Source organism: Zophobas morio, unplaced genomic scaffold, assembly GCF_036711695.1.
Source record: "Zophobas morio isolate AGI-343-1 ecotype UQ-CSIRO unplaced genomic scaffold, CSIRO_AGI_Zmor_V1 ptg000004l, whole genome shotgun sequence".
NCBI lineage: Eukaryota > Metazoa > Arthropoda > Insecta > Coleoptera > Tenebrionidae > Zophobas > Zophobas morio.
The window spans coordinates 9,509,506-9,533,167 of NW_026972109.1; the positions used below are offsets into that span (position 1 = coordinate 9,509,506).

The 23,662-nt window shown below is 34.8% G+C and overlaps 1 protein-coding gene across 4 annotated transcripts; it reads left to right on the top strand.

The window, feature by feature from the left end:
* The first annotated feature begins 799 nt into the window (after positions 1-799).
* On the top strand, positions 800-23,629 carry Tinc (tincar). Of its 4 annotated transcripts, none has more exons than XM_064071459.1 (11): positions 800-884; positions 19,287-19,725; positions 19,777-19,996; positions 20,046-20,297; positions 20,412-20,602; positions 20,650-20,831; positions 20,883-21,171; positions 21,220-21,590; positions 21,713-21,857; positions 21,910-22,071; positions 22,419-23,629. In XM_064071459.1, the coding sequence occupies exons 2-11, from the start codon at positions 19,342-19,344 to the stop codon at positions 23,241-23,243; spliced, it is 3,021 nt and encodes a 1,006-aa protein (XP_063927529.1). In that variant the 5' UTR covers positions 800-884; positions 19,287-19,341; the 3' UTR covers positions 23,244-23,629. The 4 variants fall into 4 exon arrangements, with proteins under 4 accessions (XP_063927529.1, XP_063927551.1, XP_063927536.1 ...); XM_064071466.1 differs by lacking the exon at positions 800-884 and adding an exon at positions 12,596-12,709 and having other exon boundaries at positions 22,419-23,628; XM_064071473.1 differs by lacking the exon at positions 800-884 and adding an exon at positions 18,794-18,988 and having other exon boundaries at positions 22,419-23,628.
* Positions 23,630-23,662: the final 33 nt, after the last annotated feature.

Consider the following 23,662-nt stretch of genomic DNA (forward strand, 5'->3'; position numbering starts at 1 on the left):
TATTTTACATTGTCTGTACTTGGGAGTACAGATTTTTGGCGCAGGGGCTGAGGAGGTGTTATGCCACTGGTTTTTGCATTATAGAAGTTATAGTTCGATGAATTTTTATCCCTGCAGTGCAGCTTTAATGAAATCAAGGTTAATTGTTAATGTACAGAAGTGAAGAACGTTCTATTTAAATAACTTCTTTTTTTTCTTTGTAAAATTATGTGTACTAGTTGACATTTTTGACTAGTTTATTCAAAATAATTGTTTACTTTCAAAATTAATCCAGTTTCTTACACCCACGTTTTGGTATTTATCAAGACGTTGCCACTGCAGAAAAACGGTACCAGGGGAAGTGGAATAGTAAATGCTTACCGCCCACTGCTGGATATTGATATCAGCGAATTCCATCAGCACAATACAAAGGGAAAATAAGGAAAAAGCAATTTAAGTTTTTTTCTAAATACAAATTTGAATATCCTAACTGAAACAGTGAAATTACACAATAAAACTAAACAACCATTCTTGCTGTCAGTTATAAAAATCCACCCAAATGCGGGTAAACACCTATCACGTAATCACCACTTAATAACCGAATCCCAAATTCCGGGTGGCAGCTGCACGCCCATCCTCCCTTATTAAAATAATTGTGCGAAAAGCAAACCCAGATTAAAACGAATGGCAAAAATCGCCTTTTTCGATTATCTCCAGTGATACTTCCATCGAATTAACATCTGCCGCCCTAGCCCTACCACTCTGTCCACCGGGCCGAAACCTCAGCTTACTTCTTCGGTGTTAGTCCGGTGCGCGTCCATCGAGTGCCAGCACGGATCCCGCAGCGCTGCGCCCGAAACCACATGCGCTCTCGCAAATTTGCGGTCAACCCTCCAAATTGAGAGGTAAGCAGCAATTATCATCAGCCCTCATAACCCTTCGACCGCAACTGCCATTCAGCGAAGTGCCGCTCGAAATGCAGAATTTTCCGCACTTCTGCGCCGGAACCGCTCGATAAAAACAATTTTCCCGCGCGCTGATACCATCTGATTGTTATATAATTTCCCTCTTCCTGCCGCATTATTTCTTTCTGATTTGCATAAATTAACAAATGGCGTTTAAAATTTTCTTTTGCTTTGTTATTTCTGAAATTTGTTTGTTTCGTGTCGAGACGACAGGTGTGTGTCGGAACGTGCAGTGATTGGCTACACATGGCGATCCGGCAGCTGCAAGACTTAAGTCTGCCAGATTCCGGCAGTGGTTTAGCCCGGGCCTTCAAAACACACCTTACGCCAAACACCTGGCGTTTTTTCGGTACGGAGGTTTGCTTTCGAGAGGGATTTTCGACGGGGAGAGGTTATCGAAGGATCTGGAGCGGGTTTTTGGGTTTAAAATAATGCACTTTGGCACGGAAGGACGGGGGATTTCGGGGTTTGTGCTTCCCGACTGACGTCTAGAGCGCACTGTTGTAGAGTCATTCTTATCCGTATTTTCGGGGTTTTACAAACTAACTAGGACTAGTAAATAATTTTAAAAAACTATCTCAGACATTACTTCTTAAAAATTAATCATGTTTGTAGTAGAAGTAAAATTTCAATTTTGGTAACTTTTATACTGTTTGATCTACAATTTGACGCCATAATTAAAATTACAGCATAGAGTGATACAATTTTTAAAATTTATATATGCATTTTAAAAACGATATTCCTTGACCCGCGCGCGTAAGCTAAGGAAGTATTGTAATCGAAGAAATAGGTCTTCGTTTCCAATTGTCTGTCTGTCTGCCGTCAGTCCGGATTTTTATTACAGACAGATTGATAATCTTAGAAACTACTGTGCCGATTGTTGTCAAATTTTGGATGTTTATTAGGACTATCATGTAAATGGTAAAACGTCAATCAAAAATTGGGTGATCGTCCCCACCAATAATTTGATGTCGTCATCTCCAAAATTTACAATAGTAAATTTGACTCACTTTATTTTAACTTTTGACAGTTATCAAAATATAAAATTCGCCAAATCAAATATCAATGATTATAATTTGACCAATTTTTTGATGTCACAGTTTTTTTTTTTCATTTTCTTTAATTTTTCAATTTTTCAGTACTTTGGTTTCATAATTTTTTGTTTTTTCCTCAATTTTTCGATTTGCAATTTTTGGATTTTACTGTGTTTCAATTTTCGAATTTTCAGTTTCTCAATTTTTAATTTTTCGATTTTTCAATTTTTCGTTTCCTTAATTTACAAGTTCTTGATTGTTATTTTTCATTTACTCAATTCTTAAATTTTTTAGTTTTTACAATTTCTGAGTTTGTAGCTATCCGATTTTCTGGTTTCTTTAATTTTCAATATTTTTATTTTGCACTTTTTCGGTTTTTAAGTTTCTCAATTTTTAATCTTCGGATTTCTCAATTTTTAATCTTCCGATTTCTCAATTTTGTGTCTTTAATTTTTCAAGTTCTTGGAATGTTTAGATTTTTCAAAATTTTCATTTTTATTTTGTACTTTTTCCATTTTTTTAAATTTTGATTTGATTTGATCGAGAAGTTTGAAAAATCGTCAAATAAAAATATGGAAAAACTAAATAATCGGAAAAAACGAAAAGTTGCAAAATTGAAAAAGTGGAAAATCGGAAAATCGCAAATTGAAGAACTGAAGAAATGAAAAACAAAAAATCGAAAAAAGTAACAAATCGAAACACTGAAAAAATATTGAAAAATTAAAAAATGGAAGAATCGTAAAATTTAAAATCCCAAAACTGAAACATCGACAATTTTTAAATCTAAAAATTGCATAATGTAAAATTTGAAGAAACAAAAAAATGAAAAATTGAAAAATCGCAAATCAATAAATCGAAAATTTTAAAAATGAAAAAATCGAGAAATTGAGCAATCAAAAAATCGGAACATTGACATCTCAGTAAATTGAGAAAGAAAAATTCATAAAATGAAAAACTGAAAAATCAAAAGATTGAATCGAAAAATCAAAAACTTTAAAAATTGAAAACTTGAAAACCGCAAAATCTAAAACCAAGAAGTTAAAAAATCGAAGGATAGAGAAATGGAAACATTAAAAAACTGAAAAACCTAAAATTTAACAAATCGAAAAATTGAAAACTGAAAAATCGAAAACCTGGAAATCTAAAATTTGAAATTTTAAAGATTGAAAGATTAAAATATCGAAAAATTGAAAAATGGGGAAATCGGAACATCAAAAAATCGGAAAAATCGGAAAATTTAAAAACTGAAAAATAGAAAAATCGAAAAGATAAAAAATGGAGACATCGACAAATTGAAGATTCGAAATATTACAAAGTCCCAAAACTAAAATATTGAAAAATTAAATATGAAAAAAATCTAAAAATTGCAAATCCCAAAACTGACATCGAAAAATTTTAAATCGAAAAATCGCAAATTCGCAGATCAATAAATCGAAAAATGTAAAACATGAAAAATCGAGAATTTGAACAATCAAACAATCGGAACATCGAAATCTCGGTAAATCGAAAAATAGAAAAATTGAAAAATTGAAAACCACAAAATCTAAAACCAAGAAGTTAAAACATCGAAAGATCAAGAAATTAAAACATCAAAAAACTGAAAAATCTAAACTTCAAAAATTCGAAAAATTGAAGAACTAAAAAATCGAAAATCGGGAAATCTAAAAATTTTAAAAATCGACAAATTAAAATATCGAAAAATTGAAAAATCGAGAAATCGAAACATCATAAAATGGGAAAATTGAAAAATCTAAAATTAAGAAATCGACAAATTGAAAAGATAAAAAATCGAGAAATCGAAAAATTGAAGATTCAAAATATTGCGAAGTCCCAATAATTGAAATATTGAAAAATTTTAAATCGAAAAATTGCAAAATCTAAAACTTGAAGAAACAAAAAAAATGAAACACTGAAAAATCGCAAATCGAAAAAATGAAAAAAGTAAAATTGTAAAAACAAAAAATTATAAAATGGTAATATTGAAAAATCCAATAATTAAAAAAATAAATAAAATAAAAAACCGGAATGAAAAATTGCAAATCGAATAACTGAAAAATTAAAAATTGAAAACTCGAGAAACTCAAATCGAAAAATTGTAAAATCCGAAAATAGAAAAATTCAGAAAATTGAAAAACTGAAAAAACAAAAAACATGGAAAGTTGAAGAAATGGAAACTTCAAGTCAAAAAAGCTACGGGAGTGTTATTTACGCCACCGATTTTTACTTTATAGGGGTTATCAGAAAAGAAAAATCGCAAAAAAAATATATTTTTTCAGGAGCAAGGGTAGTTCTATCGAATAACCTTCGACCATGTTTTTTAGTGTCTGCTGGTGGCAAAGTTTGTGGGCTTTAATGATTATTGTCGGCACTCTAATCAAATTAATATTGTAACATTTGCCTTAAGGATTACGTTATTCATAAAGCGTTTCCCTAAAGAGCCACATTTTCCCAGTTTGCCCTACACTAAAACATGAATACTACAAAGGCGACGAAATTCTGTATCTGCCGTTCGTGTGAAGGGCTTTCCCTTTAGGGTTAGGGTGAGAACAACAGTAATATTTAATACAATTTAACAGCCGGATTACGACTGTTTGCTTTACTGATCTACCTCAATTCTAACACTGTTAAAGCCCAGATAATAGCAATAAAGTGATTTGTGTCAATATTTACGCACATTTAGGAGCATTTAAATAAACGTTCTTGTGAAATCTTGCCCATAATAACAATTTTATAGATATTTTACGATTTTGCTCAGAGAGAGCACTTTTCTAGTTCAAAAGTGTTCAGTGCCCTCCAGATCAATCATTTGAAGCCAATAAAAAGAAAAATGTCTGTAGATAGGTCTCCGAAGGAAGTATTGTTAAGGGAGTTGCTACCCTACAACCAACAAGAAATAGTCCTGGCGGGTTTTTCGTACGAATCGATGATAAAATGATGACCTGCAGTGACTACGCAAAAAACTGATTCCGATTTTATTTTACGTTTGTTCTCAATGTGTTTAGTGATTTGGAAAGAAGAAAGATCAGATTGTGTTTGTATAGTTTTATTTTTTCGATAGGAGTGAGTAGAACGAAATTATTCACTTCATTAAAAAATGTGTTGTGTTAAGTTATTTGATCTTTATTCTTTCACGACTGTTAAACACGTTTAAGAAATGGTGTAAACTAAAGAGGCAATCAATTTTACGTGCTTTGTTCAAGTCAGCATTTTACTATTTATTGATTTTTAGCGCCGGCGATATTTCATGTCATTTTGGGGTAGGAACACTCTTATGACTAGATGGCTGTAGTCCAGATGGTGTCCCATAAATCCACCAATATTATAATGTTTTCATCTACAAAAAATACTGTGACTCGTTCTAACCCGTGATTTATTAATATCAACATGTGACGCGTCCAATTTTTATCTAATTTAACTGAATTGTACTATTTTAGGAACAGAGATTAAATATTTATATGCTGTGCTTGTATGGCATGCGACACTAAAATAATTTTATCCCACGGTTTCATGAGGTGACTTTGCCATTCTTCTTTCGTTGAATGAAAAGTTCGTTAGCAGCAATTAAACGTAATCCTGAAGGCCAACCGCACACTTTTAAATCGTACTAGTTTTTGAGAAAGATGATTGACTATATTTATGCACATTCCTGTTTAAAATTGTAAATTTGCTCTCTCCGCCCGCTTCCTTTACGTGCTGTTATACTGAATATGCACACCCTTTATTATTCAGAGTGTGTCTATAATTAGGTGCAAATTGCTCCTCATCTGTAAAGTGTAACGGAAAATAAGTAAATAACATAGAAGGTGAGTAGAAAACGTGCAAAAACAAAAGTTGTCGTGTAAAATACTACGTGTTTACTCGCACCCTTGACCTTGAGATTTTAAATAATTTATAAGAAAATCGATAGCGCGTGTTTATTTAACTTTCCAGTTTCCAAGATTTCCATATTTTTATCGACGAATCGGAGAAACGGTTTAAAATACAGATATGCAAATCAGAAAAATAACTGTTTTATATTCAATTACACCGGAAGTGACATTACATCGTAATATAAATGCTACAAATGACAGCGGTGTTTTGTAACTAATTAAAACCGTCTGATTTGTATCCTGAGGAAGAACAGGTGTGGCTTCGATCATTTACATCCCATATATTGTCACTTTTGTAACTAAATGGATATGGGTCACAGCTCTTCTAGACATTTGTGATGGAGTGCTATGGAATTATTTCCAGCTTGCGTGTCACGTGTTCATCATTCATAACCCCTATAAGAAAAAACCCAGAACCCTTTCTTGTCAAAAGTGACACCTAACCTATAAACATGGCGGCAAAACAAACCGCAATTACAACCACACGGTCTAATTTTAAACGTAGTAAATCCGCTTGTTGCTGCATCCAGACCATTTAATTGTCAGAGGGATCGACGATCAACGCATGAGCAACACTCAAACCAGCTTTTTAATGGTCAGTTTAACGCTGATTTACGTTGCTTTGCTACTTGATACATGAATGCATTATACAAAGCTATTGTTGGCTGGAACTATACGCTGTGCACATGAGGAATCTTTATTGGATTACTTCTATAGCGCAACGAAATGAACCTCAATTGTTTAGTCTCAGGTGTTGTTCTAAAGTTTGATTTCCATTATATGGGCTAAGAATGGAGCTCAAGTCACGTTGACGCTTCAAAGTCGGTTAGAATGCACAATGGGTGTAGGAGTGTTAGAGGGTGAAATAAAGGGGATGTCACGTAGTGGTGGAGAGATCTTTATCTGGATTTACACATTTGGCGAAGGGGATGATGAGTTAAATTTTTGCGATTTTTCTCTGAAAAAAAAATGAGGGTATCCGAAATATCCAATGTGGTTTTTCATTGCTTTTCTCGACTTCGTCTTTTTTTATATCCCTTGGGATAAATGAAGCAAAGTATTTTGTTAATTGGTTTTTATACATATTTAAAATAATAATTATTAACAATTCATTTATTTATTTATTTTCGGTCATTTATTTATAATATAAAAAATTGAAAAATCTGTACAAACGAACAACTGAAAAATCGAAAAATATAAAATTTAAAAAACCAAAAAATTGAAAAATCAAAAATCTGAAAAATCAATAATTTAGAAATTCGAAAAATTACGAAATAAAAATATGGTAAAAAATTGAATTAAACAATCGAAAAATTAAATAATCTAGAAATCGAAACATCAAAAAAAAAATCTAAAAATCGAAAAGTCCAAAAATCGAAAAACCGAGAAATGGAAAACCCAAAATTTAAAAATTGCAAAAATCAAAAAAACTGGAAAGTGAAAAACTGAGAAATTGATAAAGTTCCAAAACTGAAATGAAAAAAAAATATGCCAAATTCGAAAAGTTAAAAATTCAAAAATTACAAAATTTAAAATTAAAAAATTGATAAATCGAAAAATTGAAAAATCGAAAATTTAAACAATCAAAAAATCGGAACATCGAAATCTCGATAAATGAAGAAATCGAAAAATCGAAAAATTGAAAACCGCAAAATCTAAAACCAAGAAGTTAAAAAATCGAAAGATTGAGAAATCAATACATCAAAAAAACTGAAGAATCTAAAATTTAAAAATTAAAAAAATGAACAATTGAAAAATCGAAAAATCGGGATATCCAAAAATTTAAAATTTTAAAAACTGAAAAATTAAAATATCGAGAAATTGAAAAATTGAAGAATCGCAAACTTGAAACATCTAGAAATCTAAAAATCGAAAAATCGAAAAATTTTAAAATTCGAATAATCGAAATGTAAAGAAATCGAAACATCGAGAAATTCGTAAAAACGAGCAATTGGAAAATCGGAAAATGTAAAATTTAAAAAACTAAAATATTGAAAAATCAATAACCTGAACAATCCAAAATTTAAATATTCGAGAAATGGTAAAATAGAAATATCCAAAAATTGAAAAATCGAAGAAGTGAGAAATTGAAACATCTAAAATTAAAAAAAAACTAGAAATCGAAAAATCGACACATCGAAATGATCAAAAACTGAAACACCCAGAAATCAAAAGATCGAGAAATCGAGAAAAGGAAAAGTCGAGAAGTCAAGGCACTGAAAAATTGAGAAATCGAAATAGGCCAAAATCGAAAAGTTAAAAATTTAAAAATTGAAAAATTTTAAATTAAAAACAATTGATAATTCGAAAAATTGAAAAATTGAAAGATAGAGAAATTGAAATAATGAAAAATTGAAAAATCGAAAAATTTTAAAACGGAAAGATAAAAAAATTGAATAATACAAAATTTAAAATTTTGAAAAATTGAAGAACTGAAAAATCGAAAAATCGGAAAATCTGAAATTTTAAAAATTGAAAAATTAAAATATTGAAAAAATGAAAACTCGAGAAATCGAAACATCAAAAAATCGAAAAATTAAAAAATCGGGAAAGCGAAAAATTGAAGAATCGAAATATTGCAAAGTTCCAGAACTGAAATATTGAAAAAATGAAAAATAGAAGAATCGAATAATTGAAAATCCCAAAACTGAAATATCGAAAAATCGGAAAATCCAGAAAACGAAAAGTGGAAAACTGGATAAATTAAAAAATCAAAAACATGAAAATCGAAACACTGGAAAATCGAGAAATTGAAAAAATTCCGAAGCTGAAGTGGGGAAAAAAATTGGAAAATTTTAAAGCCGAAAAGTCGAAAAATCGAAAAGACTAAGAAATCGAAAAATCGAAACATTAAAATAATCAAAAACTGAAACATCAAAAGATCAAGAAATCGACAAATGGAAAAGTCGAGAAGTCGAACAACCGAAAAATTAAAAAATCGAAAAGTTAAAAATTGAAAAATGAAAAATTTAAAATTAAAAACCCAAAAAATCAAGCAATTAAACAATCAAAAAATTGGAACATCGAAATCACGATAAAGCGAAAAATAAAAAAATTAAAAAAATGAAAAACTGAAAAATATAAAAATTTTAAAATTGAAAAATTAGATAATCGAAAATTGAAAAACTGGAAAATGTAAAAATCGGGAAATCTAAAACTTTAAAAATTTAAAAATTGAGAAATTGATAAAAATCGAAAAATTCAAAAATATAAAAATCAAAAAATTGAAAAATCGAAAATAAAAAATTGAGAAATCGAAAAACTCAAAATTCGAAATATTGCAAAGTCCCAAAACTGAAATAGTGAAAAATTAAAAAAATGGAAGATTCGAAAAATTGAAAATTCCAAAGCTGAAACATCGAAAAATTGAGAAATCGAAAAATTGAAAAATGGAGAAATCGTAGTCGAGAAATCGAGAAATGGGAAAATTAAAAAATCGATTAATCCCGAAATTGAGAAATCCAAAAATTGAAAAATCATAAAACTGTAACATCGGAAAACTGAGAAGACGAAAAATGAAGAAATCGAGAAATCGAAAAATTGAAAAATCCGAAAACTGAAATATCGAAAATCGAAAAATTGAAAAATTGAAGAATCGAAAAATCGATAAATTGAACGAAATCTCGGTAAATGGAGAAATAGAAAAAATTGAAAAAACGAAAAATTTTAAAAACGAAAGATTCATAATCCAAAAATCAAAAACTTTAAAAATTGAAAAATTGAAAAACCGCAAAATCTAAAATCAATGATTTAAAAAGTCGAACGATCGAGAAGTCGAAACATCAAAAAACTGAAAAATTTAAAATTTAAAAATTTTAAAAATTGAGAAATTGAAGAACTGAAAAATCAGACTATTGAAAAATTGAAAAATCGAGAAATCGAAACATCAAAAAATCGAAAAAGTAAAAAATCGAGGAATCGAAAAATTGAAATTATGAAAAATTGAAAAATGGAAGAATGGAAAAATTGAAAATTTCTAAACTGAGCCATCGAAAAATTGAGAAATCAAAAAATTGAAAAGTCCAAAAATCGATAAATTAAAAAATCAAAAACGTGACAAGCGAAACACTGAAAAGTCGAGAAATCGAGAAATGAAAAAATCAAAAAATAATTAATTAATCGAGAAATTGAGAAATGGAAAAACTGAAGAGTCGGAAAACTGAAAAATGCCAACATTGAAATATCGAAAAACTGAAAATCGAGGAACTGAAAAATCAAGAAATCGATAAATTGAAAAATCAAAAACGTGAAATTCGAAACACCGAAAAGTCGAGAAATCGAGAAATGGAAAAATAAAAACTGAGAAATCGAAAAATTGAAGATATCAAGAAATCAAAAATTTGAAGAATCGTGAAATGAAGAATCGGAAAATTGAAGAATTCCAACATTGAAACAGTTGAAAATCTGAAAATTGGGAAATTCAAAAATCGATAAAATGAAAAATCAAAAACGTGAAAATCGAAACTGTGAATAGTCGAGAGAGAAAGAGAAATCAAGAAATGGAAAAAACAAAAAATCAAATAATCGAGAAATTGAGAAAAAATAAAAAGTCTCAAAACTGAAATAGTATAATATTAAAAAATTGAAGAGTCGAAAAATTGAAAAGTCATAAAACTGAAACATCTAAAAATTGAGAAATCGAAAATTTGAACTGCAAAATCTAAAACCAAGAAATTAAAAAATTGAAAGATTTGGAAATCGAACCATCTAAAAACCGAAAAATCTAAAATTTAAAAATTCGAAAAATTGAAAAATTGAAGAACTGAAAAATCGAAAAATCGGCAATCAAAAAATTTTAAATATTGAAAAATCGACATCGAAAAATTAAAAAATTGTAAAATCGAAACATCAAAGAATCGAAAAATTGAAAAATCTATACGCAAGTCAAAAATCGAAAAATTGAAAAATCGAAAAATTACAGAGTCGAAAAATAGAAAAATCGTAAAACTGAAAGTCAAAAAATGAAGAAACCCAGAAATCGAAAATTTGAAGAATCGAAAAATTGAAAAATCGGAAAATTGAAAATCCCAACATTGAAATATCGAAAAATTGAAAATCCCAACATTGAAACATCGAAAAATTGAAAATAGAGAAACAAAAAAATCGAGAAATCGAAAAGTCGAGAAATCGATACATTAAAAAATCAAAAACGGGAAAATTGATACAGTGAAAAATCGAGAAATGGGAGAATCAAAAAAACAATTAATCGAGAAATTTAAGAAATCGAAAAATTGCAGAGTCGAAAAATTTTAAAATCACAAAACTGAAACATCGGAAAATTGAGAAAACGTAAAATGAAGAAATTGAGAATTTCAAGAATCACGAAATTGAAGAATCGAAAAATTGAAGAATCTCAATATTGAAATATCGAAAAACTGAAAATCGAGAAGCGGGAAAATCTAGAAGTCGAAAAATCGAGAAAATAAAAATTCAATAACGTGAAAATCGAAACAGTGAAAATTCGAGAAATTGAGAAATGAAAAAATCAAAAAATCAATTAATCGAAAAATTAAGTCGAAAAATTGAAAAATCGTAAAACTGAAATATCGGAAAATTGGGAAAACGAAAATAGAAGAAATCTGGAAATTTGAAAAATTGTGAAATTGAAGAATCGAAAAATTATAGAATCGAAAAACTGAAAATCGAAACATTTGCAAGATTTCAAAACAGTTGGTTTACAGTTTCAAAGTTAAATTGCAAAATATTGTTATACAGCTCTGATTTTTTTCAAAAATTGGATGTCTAGGATAAAATTCGACTCAGATTTAAAAAACACATGTACAAAACTGTCTTATTTTATACAACTTAAATAATATTTACTATTGTAAATTTGAGAGATGACGTCATCCTATCTGCCTAATAAAAATTCTGACAGACAACAGTCAAACATAAAAGTAGCCAGTCGTCCAATGGACTCGAATACAATACTTCCTTAGCTTTTGCTTAGAAAGTAAAAATAAGAATATGTCAGCAATTTCATTTATTCTGTATTTATTCACTTTAATAACAAAGAAAATAAACCACTGACTTCGTGATATGATAATCACATCACTCTGAATATAAAAGCTGTGAAGTGGTTTCGGAAACCCCGAATTTATTTCTCCCGCGCAAACTGAAAATATAAAAAAACTTTTCAGACTTAATTTATTCAAAATTAACTCCATAAAAATTAAGTAAGCGCCTTTGACATAACCCAAACGTCGCCGTTGACATTTACGTCTCTCCAATCAAAATGAATTATCTTCCACATTTGGCAGAGGCTGGGTCGTTTCAGTCAATGAAAATAAACACGTAAAAACAGATCTCATTCCAAGAACAGACTATACATTTCTGTAACATATACATACACCTGCATATTCAGCTACGGCCGTTTCGACCCTCCCACAGCAAAAATAAAAATTCCTCAAAAACTGGGTCCCTCTTGTTTATTTAATAACGCAGCCATCATCCGCGCGTCGAAATTTCATCGCTTCGTAAATCGCAATAAGAAAATAATCATTCGGTGTATATTTATCCCATTAAAATAATTTAGCCGAATCGGCGTGCATCCTCAGGGTAATAAACCTGCAACTTCCTCGATCGCGGTCGGAATCCTGATGTGCCGTAATGTGTATGTAACCTGACACATGTAAGGATATCGACGTCGGAATCGATAGCCGGCAAAAGCGCATGCCTCCCATTAAGCTCCATTGTCGAAGGATCAAAACTACCTTCCTGCGACGCTCGCGACGCTGAATGAATAGACGGCTTGGCGCGTACGCTGGTGATGTCGGCAGCCTTTGAAGAAGGTCGAGTGAGCACAAGTGTCCTTGTGATGTTTTAATTGACATGTGAGGGAAAACCGGTTGCGCCAGCGAAAATGGTAAGCTTTTCTCCACGCGCTTTTGCATGCCGGAGGTCCGATTTTTTTCGAGCTTTGTGCAAGGGCATTGACCACTCATGGCGGAAAATTGATAGTGTTTTGGTGTAGGTGTGGTCTTCCGATTCAACAGATTGATGGAATGCGATGTCTTTGAGTTGTCTGTATCGATTGCGGTTGTGTAACTGCTGTCAGCGAAAGAGCTTTCCAGGGAACTCCCTGGACACGATTATGTGTGCTTTAGCTTGATAAGAAGCGCACGCCTCATTAATTTTGATTTAAGCACCTGTCGGTTGTGCGTTCCACTGGGAATTTTTCAAACGAGAATATGCGCTTATCGGGGATATTTACGAGTGAGCGCGTCCCAGTGGCGTGCGGGCGTCTGGAGGGAACGGGATTGTGGAGAGAAACAGGATAAAATGAGAGAATAAAGCCTTTCAAGTTGAAACGTGTAGAGCTTTGAGGCGACTCGCTTTCAACGAAGCTAAAGCTCACAAGTCTTAATGCTTTTTAATCGTTCTTAGGTTTAACTAATCTTATTGAGTTAATTGTAAGGCGAGATCACGAATTCGTGGAAAGAAAGAATTGTTAATTGACGGTCTTACGTTTTGGTGCACCGACTCGTCGAAGGCGCGAAATCTGTCAATTTCGTACAACGAAAGACATAGCTTTGGATTAATGTAACACCACGTAGATGTTAAAGTATCGATAGTTCACAGGAATAAAATTCTATATTTAAAATTTTTAGGAAAATAAGCGTCACATTTCGCACGAGTGGGAAATGTGCCACTTTCTGCACTTCCTATGTAATTATTTTTTCATGCTTGTTTTATTATTTCAAAATAGTAGAAACATGCAATTATTTAAGAAATATCGTGCCACTTGTTTTCTAAATCATGTAGATTGTCTTTTAATTTGGACCGGATTTCCGAACCACCCACCTAAAAATTAAGAATTAATGTAATCAATTATTCTAAGTTAATTAGTGTCAAAGTTGAAAGTTCAGCCATATTGATTAGACTAGTGTTTAACTTACACGATTGGTGAATCTGTTCAAAATTTGTGCTTGTCTCGCTAAAGTTTAAGATACAATTCTTATAAATTAATTATTTACAAAATCGAGATAACTGTATGATTATACAGTTGTGTCGACGTCAAATCTAACAGTATAATAACAATCTTATATGTGTAATAAAAATAGCACAATTTCACCATATATTATTTATTCAGTCTTATCATTATCACCAAGATTGTGTAACATTTTTAACATTCGGGAGCACTAACTTTCGTATTTAATGTATTGGTCGATTTTTTAATAACAGTAATAATAATAATAATAATAATGTTTTATTTTCCAAGAGAAGGAATCCAAATACAGAAAAAACTAAATAAAACCGCTATATCTATGAAAAAGCCTATTTGGAGTATTAACTAATGATACAAATATTAAATACTTAAATAGTATAAGGTACAAGGTCAAACAAACAAGGGGACAATAATTTTGACAGCATATGAATTCCTGGCTTGTTTAAATAAAAGATTTGTGGGTGCTTTCAAGGGTGGATGGGACTATCAGAGTGCCTATACTTATTTACGCTAGTCTAAATTTTTTCCGGCCCTGATAACAGGACTCCGAATTTTTTTCAAAGTAGTTCAAAAACCAGGTACTAGAAATCCCCAAGATTCTTTCAAATTATTTCAAAAACCAGGCATTAGAATCCCCAAGATTCTTTCACAAACTACTTCGAAACCAAAACCAAAGTGGTCCCCGAGATTCTTTCAAACTATTTCAAAAATCGGTCGCTAGAAGTCCCCGTGATTCTTTTCAGACTACTTCAAAAACCAGACACCAGAAGTCTCCGAGATTCTTTGAAACTACTTCAAAAACCCAACACGAGAAGTCCCCGAGATTCTTTCAAATTGCTACAAGGGGTCCCTGAAATTCTTCTAAACTACTTCAAAATCAAAACAAAAAGGATCCCTGAGATTCTTTCAAACTACTTCAAAAACCATACACAAGAAGTCCCCGAGATTCTTTCAAACTACTTCAAAAACCAGACAAAAAGAGTCCTCGAGATTCTTTTAAACTGCTTCAAAAACCAGGTACAAGATATCCCGAAAATTCTTTCAAACTACTTCAAAAACCTGGCACATGAAGTCCCCGATATTCTTTCAAACTACTTCAAAAATCAGACAAAGTGTCCCCGAGATTCTTTCAAACTACTTCAAAAACCATACACAAGAGGTCCTGGAGATTCTTTCAAACTACTTCAAAAACCAGACAAAAAGAGTTCTCGAGATTATTTTAAACTGCTTCAAAAACCAGGTACAAGAGATCCTCAAGATTCTTTCAAATTACTTCGAAAACCAAAAACAAGAAGTCCCCGAGATTCTTTCAAACTACTTCAAAAATCAAACACAAAGTGTCCCCAAGATTCTTTCAAACTATTTACTTCAAAAACCAAATACAAAATGTCTCCGATTTTCTTTCAAACTAATTCAAAAAACAGACAAAAAGTGTACTCGAGATTCTTTCAAACTTCTACAAATGGGATTCCTCACATTCTTTCAAACTACTTCAAAAATCAGATACAAAGTGTCCGCGTGATTCTTTCAAATTATCTTAAAACCGATACACAAAGGATCTTCGAGATTCTTTCAAACCATTTCAAAAATCAGATGCATGAAGTTCCCGAGATTTTTTCAAACTACTTAAAAAACCAAACACATAGTATCTCCGAGATCCTTTTAAACTGATACAAAAGCGGTCCCTGAGATTCTTTTACACTACTTCAAAATCAAAACAAAAGGTATCTCTGAGATTCTTTCAAACTACTCCAAAAACCCCACACAAGAGGTCCCCGAGATTCTTTCAAACAACTTTAAAAACCAGACACAAGGAGTCTTCGAGATTCTTTTAAACTACTTCAAAATCAAAACAAGAGGATTCTCTGATTTTCTTTCAGACTACTTGAAGAAACCAAACACAAAGTATTCTCGAAGTTCTTTCAAACTACTACAAACGGGTCCCCGAGATACTTTTAAACTATGTACTTCAAAATCAAAACAAAAGGGATCGCTGAAAGTCTTTCAAACTACATCAAAAACCAGATACAAAATGTCCCCGAGATTATTTCAAACTGCTACAAAAATGGTGCCTGAGATTCTTTTGAACTACTTCAAAATCAAAACAAAAGGAATCCTCGAGATTCTTTTAAACTACTTCAAAATCAAAACAAAAGGTAACCCTGAGATTCCTTCAAACTAGTTCAAAAACCAAATCTTAAATAGTCCCCGACATTCTTTCAAACTACTTCAAAAACCAGACAAAAATGTCCCCGAGATTCTTTCGAACTGCTACAAAAGGGGACCCTGAGATTCTTTCAGACTACTTCAAAAACCAGACACAAGGAGTCCCCGCGATTCTTTTGAATTGCTTCAAAACCATATACAAGATATCCTCAAAATTCTTTCAAACTACTTCAAAAATCAGACACAAAAAGTCCCCGAGATTCTTTCCAACTACATACTTCAAAAATCAGACACAAAGTGTCCCCGATACCCTTTCAAACTGCTACAAAAGGAATCTCTGAGATTCTTTCAGACTATTTCAGAAACCAAACTCAAAGTGTTCCCGAAATTCTACAATACTGCAAAACGTGTTCCTGAGATTCTTTAAAACTACTTCAAAAACCAGATACAAAATATCCCCAAAATTCTTTCAAACTACTTAAAAAACCAAACACAAAGTGTGCCGAGATTCTTTCAAACTGCTACAAAAGGAATCCCCAAGATTGTTTGAAACTACTTCAAAAATCATACAATACAAGAGATTCTTTCAAACTTTCAAAGGGGTCGTTGAGATTCTTTTAAACTACTTCAAGATCAAAACAAAAAGAATCTCTGAGATTCTTTCAGACTACTTCAAAAATCAGACACAAAGTGTCCCGGATATTCTTTCAAACCGATACAAAAGGGATCCTTGAGACTCTTTTAAACTACTTCAAACTCAAAACAAAAAGATTCTCTGAGATTCTTTCAGACTACTTTAAATACCAAACACAATGTGTTCCCGAAATTCTACCACAAACTATGTACTTACTGCAAAATCAAAACAAAAGGGCTCCTCAAAATTAAAACAAAAGGGATCCCTGAAATTATTTCAAACTACATACTTCAAAAACCAGATACCAAATATCCCCGAAATTCTTTCAAACTGCTTTAAAAACCATACACAAAGGGTCTGTCTAAAGTTTTCTCGTTCTAGTTCAGCAGGTCTGATCCGCCCCTGGATGCTTTCAGTTAAGCCTTGTAACATTTGGAAAATCCAGCTAATTCCGTTGAATCTATCCGCTTGTGTACAAAAAATCTTTAGAATTTTTAAATTAATTCGTTGTCATTATTAAACTTCTCGCTGTTTTCTCTAACGTTTCACCTCTCCTACCTCCAATCCCAAATCTACTAAACGAACCTCGTAACTTTCAAAAGCAGTACCGATCTAAGCTGCGAAATCCCTTCTTTGTCAACTTATTCAATTTATTTGTCAATTTTTCAAAGCCTGACGAAACGAAGTTTAGCCACGAGTAACGGAAATTGAATATTTTGTATACACGAACAAAGCATAACTTTAACATATTTTCAGCGACGTATTTAGTAGAGAATTTTCCAGCGAGTCGGGAACAAATTGTATAAAAACTCATTCCAGATGAATGCGAAACTTCTAAAATACATAAGTCAATATTTTTTATTCGTGCACGAAACATCAAATGAAAAGTGTAGATAAATGGGAGCCAAGTTTGATTTCGAATGAAGTTCATTCATAAACAGTGTTTGGGGTGTAAATTTATTTCTCGTAAATTGTCATGTGACACCTCTCTAAACTTATTACGGGGGTAAGTGTCATCTTTGGGAACTTTTACAGTATACGCTCACGCCACTCACTCCTTTAACAGCCCGCATAAAAAATTCCTGAACGCTGAAAGTCGGGCAATAAAAGCGCAGACATGACGAAAAGTAAAGCTGAAACTTCGCCAAATGTCAACATGTTGAAATAGGCAAAGCGTGAAAATATTTTTCCTTGCTCTTTATTGAGATGAGTAAGTGGAAGTATTCATAAGGAAAGGTCGCCAAGCTGAAAGTTCCACATATACAGAAAAAGATTGAGGAGTTATATGTATGCAAACGAGAGAAAAACTTTTCTTCAAGTTTTTAGCAACAATAAAGTTCTGATGAATGTTTTTTTGAATTGATACTTAAATGGAGATTGATGTGAAAAATCTCCCATGAAAATAGGTATGACTCACATAAAATTTGATAGCAGGATTAGCTTAATGAGTTGTGCCTAAAATAAGTGACTTAAAATATCAATAATGTCTGATAATTTACTGCAGATAAAGTGGAAAATGGATGATCTGAGTTAAAATTCCATTCGTAAATAGTTTTATAACAGATTTAGCAATTTTTGTTATGGAGTCTGGAATTAGATGAGGATGCCCGTGACATTTATGAGCCAAGTTCTACTCGTAATTTTTCAACGTCTTATTGTTTACTGGAATTGTTAATGTTTGGAAATAAATTGTGCTGGACTCGACTTTAACCTTGCTATAGTTGTTTAAAATACCGCATTTACTTGCTTGAATATTTTTGAAATATCTACAGGATGTACTGAAAATGTAGAAAATATTGATGTGTGGTCGCTTTTACTTTTATTTCCGCCCTCCGCCCAACGGATGCGAAGCAATGAATAAAACACCACGTGATTGACATGTAATTATGCAGGCGTTTCTCACATAACAAATATGGCGTATTACTCGTGATGAATATATGACGTTAGTTTCCTCTTCAAACATTTATCAGTTTCAAATGGGCATTCACTTACACGTTCCCGTCAATTTTGTGCCAACGCTAGAGAGAGCGAAATGTCAAATGTAACATGAAATGAATATTTTTTAATATTTATCAAATTTTATTTCTGTAGCCGCTAAACTCAACTGTTAGGTTCTGTTTATCTTTACGCTGGTGTGCAATATTAAGTTTTCTTGTTAAGTAAAAATAAGAAGAGGCTGCTAGATATATTGTGCCTGTGTTTAATTTTTCGCGTGTGTTCCACTTCTGCCTATTTTAATCTCGCGCAGTTATGTCCGATCATTAAATGTGCAAGTGCCTCCAGTAATTGTTCGTCTAAAATTACCTCCAATCAACTCTTTTTCGACAGCACCATGAGTCACAGCCCCCATAAACTCAACACCATTCTCATTTAACCGAAGATATTTTTAAATCAAAGTAATTATTCCCCGAACTCTCCCAAAAATAAAATGACCGTAGCCACCGCCTTTCCATTTCATCTCCTATGCACCGCTTCCCTCCGTCAATCATAAAAGCCGCAATTTCGCCGAAATGCTCGCCTCAAAACCCATTTAAACCTTTGATGACCCCATCATAAACCAATTATCTCTCTTTTGTGCGGCAGCCAACACTCAGTATACCAATCGATTCATAACTCTCTATCTCGCGCCACTGACTCGCGGCGCCTCCTTCATCATCCACTCCATTAACTTCCCTTTGTTTTGCCTAATTTCAGAAGGCTTTGGGGCGCTCCACCACAGAAACCATCACTGCCACGAGGTAAACGAGACATGTCTTCATCCTCTCGGAGCACTCCGAACATTTACGAGAACAACAATGATATCAAAGTAGCAAATGGGAAGATGACGGACACGAGAACGACGAATTCGCCGCAACCGATCCCCAGCCCGAAGGTCCAGTTCAGGTCGTCGAAGCCGTCACGGTGCTGCAGTTGCCTACATCTCAATAACCTCTGGTCTTTGTGGTACGGTATTTTTGGAACGGCGCTACAAGCCTACACCGCTATCAAATGCGTAAAGAGGATCTTGGGCTACTCGCTACTCTCGTGGCCAGAAAACTTGTCAGTTCCGTATTTGGAACTCAACTGCAGCTTGGGACTGACGGGAGCCGCGATTCTCCTGCTGCCGGTTTTCCTCATCGCGACCCTCTTCAAGGTACTAAGACTTCGCTTTTGATTTGATCGGATCTGATCCGTGAACTTGCAGATTGGCAACCTGGCGAACGACGGGTTCAAGCTGGGGCGCCAGTTGAGTACGTGCAGCAAAGAACCGGCGAAGGAGGTCCTCGCGAGCAATGGAAGCTGCAGGCTTTTCCGACACGGCGGTCCCACGGCGCCTTTTGTACATTTGATGATTGCTTTTTGCTTGCTGGTGCCGAAACTCTTGATGGAAGCTCGCTTAATCGAAGCGGGATTCCTCTCACAAGGTGCTTAAAATAAGTCGAGGTTATAACCCCCGTTAATCGTTTTTTGCAGATTGGATATGGCGCACTGATTTAGATTTTATGGGGCTTCATAAAGATCGAATGGTAATTCTGAGTTTCATGACTGCGAACAACACTAACGCTGCGTCGATCGCCCAAGTGAAAAGAGCGGCTATTACCACCCCCGCGCCGCTCACCCCTCTACCTTTCACCAGCAACTCGGTTGTGACGAATACTGTAATCAAAACACTAAAGGATTTTATAGGGCACGAGAATCATACCAATTACGAACACAAGAATATAGGTGAGGGAAGATGATTTAGTACGATAGATAGTGAATTGAAAACTTACTCGTATAACACTGGTGAAACAAGCTTGAGTGGATCGTTTATTAAGATTAGCGAACTATTTGTTTCAGAAACCGGATGGGGTAGCTCCGTTAGCGTCGAATACATGAATTTAGTGATCGCTCTTATGGTTTACTCCATAAGGTATCCCGCGATCTTCTGGTCAACGAACAAATGTCTAGGCACAATTTTTTCCTTCCAGCTACTCATTAACGCCTTACATACGCTTTTGGCCTACGCCGGAATGTCTATTTTATACAAAGTAAGACTTACACCTTTCAGACTGTGGAAGTTAACCGTTGCTTCCAGGTGCAAATCGTCGGTGGCTGGAAAACTCTCCCTTTGCTCAAACATGAACATAGTACCTTATTCACCTTTAGCAAAATGTCGCCGTTTTTGCTTAACCCACAAGTTACTCTAGCACTCTACATGATGTCTACTCTTTTAATACTCTCTTCTAGTCTAGTTTTATATCTGTACGGCCACACGAGGTAACAATTTCACCGACAAACAAAATTTAAGTTTCACGTTGACCATTCTAGGTTCAACGCCTTTTTGAACCAAGAACGCGAAAGAAAAGTCATCATGTTGAAAGAAGGCGGCAGCAACAAGTGGAGCTATTTCACCCACTGTGCGGCATTGTGCGTTCTCGTCTCAGTCGGAATCTGCAACGCTCCCTTACTCCACGATTATACCGTCCTCTACAAAGGGAGTCTAGACGATACAACTCTGGCCTGTATAGTAGGTGGAATTCTTCACCTCTTCTTCTGGATCGTAATTTGGTTGTTTCTGACAATAAAACAAACGTGGATTTTTAAGTTGAGGGTCACGGTATGTCCACTCCACCTCATTTTTGCTCGAATGATGATTAACTTGTAGGTCGGGAGAGCTACGGTACGTCAAGCCCGCTCTCTTAAACTCGTGACTGACATCGACTTGATGACCTCACGCGTGGAAGATTTATCACAACAACCCCTTCTCATTGTGGGTAATGGTCGCACCTACAACATCACCGAGACCTCTCCAAAGAAAGCCATCATGAGCGTCATTCAAAAAGCTACAATGAACAAAAGAGCACCTAATGGTTCGGTCTGTAATCAAGACGACGAAGAAGAACAAATCTACTGGTTGCGGCCTGCCCTCGTCAGCCCGCAGTCGTCCCCCGACGAAGCCAAGCAGTTGTGCTGGTTCAAGAACAAGCCCAAACACAAAGTCACCTTTAACGAAACAACTAGTACGTCTGTTAATCGGTAACGCGGCCTTCTACTTAATTGGTGTTGTGATTTTTTTGCTTACTCACCTATTAGTTGCTTGCTTTGTTCTTGTGTCGTCTTGCTGCGGTGTCTTCGGTTGACCGGGACCTTTTTTCCAGTAATAAAAATGGTGGAGTACGAGGAAGACGATTAACGACGATGGATGAGGATGACGGGGATTACGCGACGCTAAGGGAAATTCCGCTGCCGCAACCCATCAGGAGGCCGGAAAATCGGGAAGACACCGTCAGCGAGGAGGGGAAGGTAAGGGCTTCATTAACATCAAGGAAGTTTGCATCATCCATCATTGCTTTAGCTTCTGGCTTGCGTTCAAGACGAACACGTAACTTACGCTAGTAACAATCAGGATCTAATCCCTCCCGTAGATTACGAGGATCCGAGTCCCTTACTAACACCAGAACCACTATACGCACAAAAAACACCCGCATCTGTCATTGTTCATAATCATGAAACCCAGGTAAGACTCCCGGAGGGCCGAGTTGGCTGTTGCGCTAGGCTGCTTGGCGCGCTACGAGGCAGACTAACCTCAAAAAAATTAAGAACAATTAGTAGATGCAATCGTCATCACTTTTTGGGAGAGGATGAATAAATTTATCAAAATTTTCAATTAACAAATATTTAAAAACTTATTCGCCTACTAAAGTTGGGTATATTTATAGAAGTTTCGTCTTGCTATTTTGCTTTATTGTGGTTTCGTGTTTACTATTTTTGTACAAAACGGTTTTGTTTTCCTCTTGGCCGTCGCAACAGCCGCTTTGAGTGTTCCCCTGTTTAGCCCCGCCCACTAAGCCCCGCCTTTTCCAGAACGCGTCCGGCCAGACTCCGCGCTGCTTGAGGAGGGCGGATTCGGGCATGCCCCACGAGGAACTCACTCCCCGCTCCGACACTCTCAGTACCGAGAGCTCCACCTCCCCGCCCGAAGCCCCGGGCAGCAACCACAGCGAGACCTCTAGCGGCGTCCATTCCAACGACAGCGTCGACCACAAAACCACGCGTCGCGCCACCAGCGTCGTTGATCTAGTCCAGAACCGCGAAGAGATTCAGTGGAAGTCGTCGTCGTTGCAGAGGAACACCCCCGCGCCGACCAGTGCTGGTCCCCCTCCCGCCCCTTTCGCGCCCAAAGCCGAGGCCGGCCACCCGGCCGTGATCCTGGAGAACCCCGCCGAGAGCACGGTAGTGATACGAAGGAAGGTGAGCCGGCCGATCACGGCGGACATCGCGCAAGGGGTGGTACTGAAGGAGGAGCCGTTCGGGCGGGCCACTAATATGAGGATGACGTCGTTCATGGAGAAGAGCGACCTGGGGAACATGCAGGCGTCGTCGGCGACGCTGCCGCATTTTCCGACGCAACCTATGCAAAATGTATACGCGCATTGCTCCACGATGCCGCTACCGCAGCAACATGTGCCTAATGGGCAGAATCTAGTCGCTGGAAACAGCTGCAACGTGTATCCTCGTCAGCATACGACGCTGCCTACGCATCACAACGGGGTGAAGTTGTTTCATCCGCAGAATCCGTACGTCACGAGGTTTAAATGTAAGCAAGCTGAGCCAATCAAAACCAATGTCCATGAACCCATTTATACGGGGGTGAATAAGGCTGGAGATATGTATCATTATAACTCTTAAATGTCGGGGAATTCCCCGGATGAAGGACCACGTGCATTTACTTCTCATATATATCACTTGTTCATATCGTTACACTCTTTTTTCATCACTATGGCAACAATAAACAAAGGAAAATACACAATAATTTAGCGTTAGGTTTTATATGGAGAAGTATACACATGGTAGTTAGGATTAAATTTTGTATATATACAGTGTAGTTAATGAAATAATTTTATATTGATTGGTAGAGTAATTTTTTTATTTCTTACTAAGTGAATGTGGTCAGGTCAGGTTCTAGTCACTAGTCGTTATACGAAGGAGGATATTTTATTTATCAGCTTTTTAATGTAATTTAACATGTTCGTGCCCCCCCCCCCCCCCCCCCCCCATAGACCCAGATGTGTAACAATAACGTTATATTATACAAAATGTCAAATCAA

Excerpts from the sequence above, each read along its gene's own strand:
- Tinc (XM_064071459.1), top strand. The coding sequence starts at position 19,342 with ATGTCTTCATCCTCTCGGAGCACTCCGAACATTTACGAGAACAACAAT. Across the intron at positions 20,298-20,411 it reads TTACGAACACAAGAATATAG|AAACCGGATGGGGTAGCTCC; the intron begins GTGAGGGAAGAT and ends TATTTGTTTCAG. Across the intron at positions 21,172-21,219 it reads TTTTTAAGTTGAGGGTCACG|GTCGGGAGAGCTACGGTACG; the intron begins GTATGTCCACTC and ends ATTAACTTGTAG.